Source organism: Anabas testudineus, chromosome 16 (assembly GCF_900324465.2).
Source record: "Anabas testudineus chromosome 16, fAnaTes1.2, whole genome shotgun sequence".
NCBI classification, from domain to species: Eukaryota; Metazoa; Chordata; class Actinopteri; order Anabantiformes; family Anabantidae; genus Anabas; species Anabas testudineus.
The window spans coordinates 1,383,585-1,391,054 of NC_046625.1; the positions used below are offsets into that span (position 1 = coordinate 1,383,585).

Here is a 7,470-nt window from a genome sequence, read left to right on the forward strand (position 1 = left end):
TGGAAAGATGTCAGAGGTGACACCTCCTCGTTTTCTCTCTTCGTCGGCCTCCTTCACACTAATAGTTCGTCCTCTGCGTCTCGGTGTGAAGGTCGGATCTGTCGTCTCTCTGTAATCCTGAAAATCCTCCGTCAGGATGTTTCCTCAGACTCCATCATTACACCTCCGTCCATCTGATGTAGTGCAGGTTAGACTCAGCATGAAGGCGTCCTAGTGCTGCCGATGACGTGAGAAAATGTTTACTCCACAACACAGATCTCAGAATTGGACTTGAATTAGTGCTGGTTGTATTTTATCTGTTCTGAATTAGCTGGTTTTCTTTTTCTCTGGTGAACAGAATCTTTTGAGTGTTGGTAAAAGAAAACAAACTTTAACACGTCGTCTTGATTTGTAGGAAACTCACAAACATTTTTCACTCTATCTGTTAAAAAACAGTTTGTTCCAGGAGCAGAAAAACAGAATTATGTGTTTGAGTCTGAGAGTAAACACAGCAGCCTCACAGCGTCTGATCAGTCTGAACTGTTCCAACAGAACCAGCAGGAGAGCACAAATGACTTCTGCTCCTTAACGCTGAGTTTTCTGGTGATTTTGTTGCAGATAGTTTTGGTCTACAACAGCTCCGAGGAGCAGCTGACCGCCGTGCCCGGGACCGATCTGCACTGGCTGGGTGGAGTTCGTCCTCCCGATGTTCCTGTCTGCGGCTTCAAGAACGACAACCCCATCTGTCTCGCCAGTCAGTGGAGTGAACCCGTTCACACAGTCCGAACATTTGTTGTTCAGTTTCTTCTTCTTCAGTAGCGTGTTGTTTCCTCCCTGACCTGCCCGATGACGTCACTACTCACATGACAGTTTAATGTTGTATCAGAGGTTAAGAAAAGTTTCTCTTCTCTCCATCAGAAACGATCACCATCCACCAGATGGTCTCCATCGTGATCTTCTTCATCTTCATCATGACTCTCACCATCACCGTCTTCGTATACAGGTGAGAATGTAAATGTATTATTTCATGATTCACCACTAATTCACTTAACACAATGAAAAGTTATGGTAATGTAACAAGGACAAAGATGAAGTTCTTCAATGGAAAATGGCTTCTAATCGCCAGCAATGAACAGATTCTAAAAACGTTATTATCCCAGGATTGAGAGGAGTCTAGACAGCATCCCCCTCTCAGCTGCAACACGTAGGTCCAGACAACATTTCCATGCACTGTGAAAATGTATGATGCCATGGCTTCAGTTACCAGGAGTAAAATAAATTAAAACAACAGGTTTAACTAAAGAGTGCAGCGACAGTGGGAGACCAAAACAAACTGTCTAAGGTGTAAGAAAAGACACACTGGTCTCTAATTCCTGAACCCTGGATGTGTCTATGAAGATATTTAGTAGGAGACCTGTTGGATTTTTAAGCTGCGCCTGTCTCTCTGCTGCAGGAGGATGAAGCTGGAGAAGGAGCTGGTGGCTCAGCTCTGGAGGATTACGTGGGAAGACATCCAGATGAGCAACTTGGACAAGGTGCTGCGCAGCGGCAGCAGGATGACTCTGTCACTGGTCAGCACTCACACAGGAGCCTGTTCTTCTCTCGTCGTACTTTGATTCTGTGTCTTTTGCTCACTGTAAAAAAAACAGTACACACACAGTAACTATGTAGTTGTCCTCAAATGGCTGAAATGTGTTGGTGTCACACACACACTCTCACACACACACACACACACACACACACCACACACACACCACACACACACACCACACACACACCACACACACACACACACACACACACACACACACACACACACACACACACACACACACACACTCTCTGATCCTGTCTGTCTCCAGAGAGGCTCGAACTACGGCTCCCTGATGACTGGAGATGGAAACCTGCAGGTTTTTGCAAAGACCGGATACTATAAGGTCAGCGTGTTATTGGTGTATTTTTGTATTTAGAAGTCTGAACCACAGCGATAATTACAGACATTTCCATCTAAATAGCAGTTTGTTCTCTGCTCAGTGTCTAGTACTGCTCCCCCATCCCGTTCCTCAAAGCTAAAAGCTCTTTCCTGCCGCACAGGAAATGATGCACAAACCTTGTTTGTTTTTGCACTTAACATTTCACTTAAGGAAGCTTCCAGGAAGTTTAGGAAACGGCCTGTTAGCTGCAGGAAGTGTCTCAAAGACAAAATCAGCACAAACAGCATCAAATTCTAATCATGACCACACATTCAAATGTGAGCAGAAAAAAACTTCTGTAATAAGTAATGCAGATAATGAACAGAAACGTTATTTACTGTGTGTTAAATAAGGTGAAGCTAGAAACAGATGACGCCTAATTCAACTTGATAAGAACCAATTGAATTTAAAAACACCTAGATAAAACATTTGATCAGGTTTTTACAGTTTTACAGCTGAAGCTCAGTGACTCTTCTTCTCTCGTCTCCTCGTGTTCTTCCAGGGAAACATCACGGCCATTAAATACACCAACAGGAAACGCATCGAGCTGAACAGGAAGATCCTGTTTGAACTGAAACACGTGAGTCGGATGAGTCACACAGCAACAGTTAAAGTGAAATAAAACGTGTTGGAGAGGTTCTGTACTGACACAGTAAACTGTACTTTTTACTTTTTACCTGTGTGTACACGATGTTCACAGTATGACTCGTTTTCTTTGTGTTAATCTGGAGGATTAAATGTATACCCAGATTAGATGAGGGCCTAAAATCAACAGCAACAAAAAAACTCTAAATATCTTATGATCTATATCTTCTGCAAGTTAGTAATACCCATGGTGTTGAGCACGTTTCGGCAGCTTAAAGGGTTCAAACAGAGTTCAAACGAAAAGCTAGAGTGACAGTAGTGTGGCTGTAATGACGTATAATGTACTATAATGTGATATAACGTTCTATGATGTGATATAACGTTCTATGATGTTCTATAACGTTCTATGATGTACTATAATGTTCTGTAATGTGCAGCCTCTGTGAGACGGGAATCAAAAACTAACATCGAATCTTTTGCTTGTCTGTGCAGATGCGCGATGTTCAGAACGAACATCTGACCAGGTTCATCGGCGCCTGCATCGACCCTCCCAACATCTGTATCATCACAGAGTACTGCCCCAGGGGAAGTCTGCAGGTCTGTCTGTCTGTCTGTCTGTCTAAAAGCTGCCTAGTTTGAACTTGTTGGTTTGTATTGAGCACATCCTTTGTCTTCAGGACATCTTGGAGAACGACAGCATCACTCTGGACTGGATGTTCAAATATTCTCTCATCAACGACATCGTCAAGGTTCATACCTGTACTTAGTCTTTAACATCCACACTGTGTACAGTAACTGCAGTGGCACAATATCGTATTCACGTGAATCCTTGCTGTACATGCTGAGTACCTTTGGTTCTTCTCTGTCTGCCTTCAGGGAATGTTGTTCCTGCACAACAGCGTCATCTTCTCTCACGGTAAACTGAAGTCGTCCAACTGTGTCGTTGACAATCGCTTCGTCCTGAAGATCACAGACTACGGTTTGTCCAGCTTTCGATCTGAGAGCGACACAGGGAAGGATGCTCATGCCTACTACGCTCGTGAGTGTCTCTCTGACATGACCAATGAACACAGACATTCACCGTCAACCTTCAGTACTTGAAATGTTTTGCTACCTGGTGCTGCAAACAGTGCTGGTTAAAGTCAGATTAATGTACAGTCCAGGTTAGTTTTACTCTGCTGATGATGTAATAAGAAAACAATAAACCTGTCTTACAAATCATTCATAATGCATCTCCTCTCCCCTGCAGAGAGGCTGTGGATGGCTCCAGAGCTGCTCAGGATGGAGTGTCCTCCTCCTCAGGGAACTCAGAAAGGAGACGTCTACAGCTTTGGCATCATCCTCCAGGAGGTGGCGCTACGACGAGGAGCCTTTTACCTGGAGGGAGACCCACTGAGCCCTAAAGGTGGGACACAGAGTACAGGGGGGCGATCAAAGCATCTGTTACAGATTGAATAGTTCTGTCACTTTGAGAACGAATGCTGTGGACAAATCAGTGAAAGACACTAAATATGGACCCAGATAATCAGGAACAGGAGTTGAGCTGCGTAGTCTTATATCATTTTCTCTTCTTTTACTTTTTCTATTTGATTGCTTCTCGACAAGAGGACTCCTCAACCTGAGATGCATTTTCACCACTGTTTGCTAAAAAGACACTTTCCCTGGTATCACTGCCGCCGAGTTGAGACTTGAAACTTAGTGAAATGTGTCAAACTACAGTACAGTTCAATAATAACAATAATAAGCAACATCCGACTAAATTAGCAGCCTGGTGGGTCGGCTGAATGGCAGAATAAATACGCCTTGTGAAAAGGAAAACAATTGAGCTGGACAAACAAAAGTCAGCAAGATATGTTTCTGGGATTTAATGTCAGTGCTTTTGTAGCCAACATTCATTTTTGTTGGAGAGAAAACAGTCTCTTCAGGAATAAAATAGAGAAAATGAAAAATGAAATCACAAGCTGAAAAGATTAGATTTCACCGACCACTGACCCTCAGCTGAGGTCGAGATCTGAGGTAACGTCAGTCTGTGTGGAGAAGAATGGACGTTATCCGTCCTCGTCTGGCCTCTGACGTCAACGTAAGATCAAATATTAGAGCAGGAAAATTATTCTTTCTAAATCCAAACACTGAAGAAGAAACAACTGCAACATGTAATTTATTAGTTCAGATTATTGTCATTGATGTTTTGTGAGCCTCTTCTTTTGCTGAATGTGTTATTTACCTGATTGGAAACTGCTGCTGCTACGGCTGGAGCAGTAACAAAGCAGAGTTCAAAGGTGGATGTAGGACGAACGAGTCGTGACGACGACTGAATGAACGGAATTAGATACAAAGCATGACACGAGTGCAACCAGCAATTATTCCCTGATGGAGGACGAGGACAGAAGAGAGCGACTGAGAGGCTGAAGGGAGGAGGAGGAGGAGGAGGAGGAGGAAGAAGAGGATGAGGAGGAGGAAGAAGAGGATGAGGAGGAGGAGGAGTCAGTTGTGGCTTTAGTTTTGTATTTTGTGGTGACGTGTTGACGTCGGTGCTGATGAAGCAGGTGGACGACCTTCACTCACTCAGTCTCCACAAACAAGCGACGTGTTGACGGGTTTCACTTCTCATTGGTTTAAAGTAGAATCAACCTCCAGTGACCACAGTAAAAGTCTGATGGGATTGGTTCTCTTAATACGGGCTGGGCGCCTCAAACGTTCGAGTAACCAGACAATACATGAATCATGTTTCTGTTTACTGACCTGCAGAGATCGTAGACCGGGTGATCCTGGGCGAGTGGCCCTGTCTGAGGCCGACCATGGACCCACAGAGTCACAGTCCCGAGTTGGGTCAGCTGATGCAGCGCTGCTGGGCCGAAGAACCGACCGAGAGACCAGAGTTCAACCACATCCGACTGCTGCTGCGCAAACAGAACAAGTACGAATCAGCACGAGGAGGAGGAGAGAATATTTCTGTACAGTGGAGGAAACTGAACCTTTGTTCTTTTAGTTCTTCTCCCTCGTTCCTTTCAAACGACAACAAAAACACTTGTGGTGTACTTCGTGTGTACTCATGTACTGTGTGTGTGTGTTCAGGGAGTCGAGGACCAACATCCTGGACAACCTGCTGTCCCGTATGGAGCAGTACGCCAACAACTTGGAGGAGCTGGTGGAGGAACGAACTCAGGCTTATCACGAGGAGAAGCGCAAGGCGGAGGCGCTGCTGTACCAGATACTACCACAGTCAGTACCGCAGTATACTGCACGTACCAGATACTACCACAGTCAGTACCGCAGTATACTGCACGTACCAGATACTACCACAGTCAGTACCGCAGTATACTGCTGTACCAGATACTACCACAGTCAGTACCGCAGTATACTGCTGTACCAGATACTACCACAGTCAGTACCGCAGTATACTGCTGTACCAGATACTACCACAGTCAGTACCGCAGTATACTGCTATACCAGATACTACCACAGTCAGTACCGCAGTGTACTGCACGTACCAGATACTACCACAGTCAGTACCGCAGTATACTGCACGTACCAGATACTACCACAGTCAGTACCGCAGTATACTGCACGTACCAGATACTACCACAGTCAGTACCGCAGTATACTGCTGTACCAGATACTACCACAGTCAGTACCGCAGTATACTGCACGTACCAGATACTACCACAGTCAGTACCGCAGTATACTGCTGTACCAGATACTACCACAGTCAGTACCGCAGTATACTGCTATACCAGATACTACCACAGTCAGTACCGCAGTGTACTGCACGTACCAGATACTACCACAGTCAGTACCGCAGTATACTGCTGTACCAGATACTACCACAGTCAGTACCGCAGTATACTGCTGTACCAGATACTACCACTGTCAGTACCGCAGTGTACTGCACGTACCAGATACTACCACAGTCAGTACCGCAGTATACTGCTGTACCAGATACTACCACAGTCAGTACCGCAGTATACTGCACGTACCAGATACTACCACAGTCAGTACCGCAGTATACTGCTGTACCAGATACTACCACTGTCAGTACCGCAGTATACTGCACGTACCACGTAGGTTCTGAACCTCTCTCGCCCTCTCTGTGGTTCTGAACCTCTCTCTCTCTCTCTGTGGTTCTGAACCTCTCTCGCCCTCTCTGTGGTTCTGAACCTCTCTCGCCCTCTCTGTGGTTCTGAACCTCTCTCTCTCCCTCTCTGTGGTTCTGAACCTCTCTCTCTCTCTCTCTGTGGTTCTGAACCTCTCTCGCCCTCTCTGTGGTTCTGAACCTCTCTCTCTCTCTCTCTGGTTCTGAACCTCTCTCTCTCTCTCTGTGGTTCTGAACCTCTCTCTCTCTCTCTCTGGTTCTGAACCTCTCTCTCTCTCTCTGTGGTTCTGAACCTCTCTCTCTCTCTCTCTCTCTGTGGTTCTGAACCTCTCTCTCTCTCTCTCTGTGGTTCTGAACCTCTCTCTCTCTCTCTCTGGTTCTGAACCTCTCTCTCTCTCTCTCTCTGTGGTTCTGAACCTCTCTCTCTCTCTCTGTGGTTCTGAACCTCTCTCTCTCTCTCTCTCTCTCTCTGTGGTTCTGAACCTCTCTCGCCCTCTCTGTGGTTCTGAACCTCTCTCTCTCTCTCTGTGGTTCTGAACCTCTCTCTCTCTCTCTCTCTCTCTGTGGTTCTGAACCTCTCTCTCTCTCTCTGTGGTTCTGAACCTCTCTCTCTCTCTCTGTGGTTCTGAACCTCTCTCTCTCTCTCTCTGTGGTTCTGAACCTCTCTCTCTCTCTCTCTGTGGTTCTGAACCTCTCTCGCCCTCTGCTCTCAGTTCAGTAGCGGAGCAGTTGAAACGTGGTGAGACGGTCCAGGCTGAAGCCTTCGACTCCGTCACCATCTACTTCAGTGACATAGTGGGTTTCACGGCGATTTCTGCAGAGAGTACGCCGCTGGAGGTG

The 7,470-nt window shown here is 45.9% G+C and overlaps 1 protein-coding gene across 2 annotated transcripts in view; it reads left to right on the top strand.

The window, feature by feature from the left end:
• The window catches only part of LOC113170924 (atrial natriuretic peptide receptor 1-like), a 52,072-nt gene extending 44,640 nt beyond the window's left edge, over nt 1-7,432 (top strand). Inside the window, exons 7-18 of one of the 2 annotated variants that reach the window (XM_026373243.1) lie at nt 598-733; nt 898-982; nt 1,433-1,550; nt 1,842-1,916; nt 2,455-2,532; nt 3,030-3,134; nt 3,215-3,286; nt 3,414-3,576; nt 3,787-3,942; nt 5,286-5,454; nt 5,613-6,487; nt 7,344-7,432. In XM_026373243.1, the coding sequence (XP_026229028.1) occupies nt 598-733; nt 898-982; nt 1,433-1,550; nt 1,842-1,916; nt 2,455-2,532; nt 3,030-3,134; nt 3,215-3,286; nt 3,414-3,576; nt 3,787-3,942; nt 5,286-5,454; nt 5,613-6,487; nt 7,344-7,351 (2,040 nt within the window). In that variant the 3' untranslated portion in view covers nt 7,352-7,432. Of the gene's footprint in view, nt 1-597; nt 734-897; nt 983-1,432; nt 1,551-1,841; nt 1,917-2,454; nt 2,533-3,029; nt 3,135-3,214; nt 3,287-3,413; nt 3,577-3,786; nt 3,943-5,285; nt 5,455-5,612; nt 6,647-7,343 lie in introns of those variants that run through there. The other variant, XM_026373242.1, reaches the window with a different exon arrangement.
• Nucleotides 7,433-7,470: the final 38 nt, after the last annotated feature.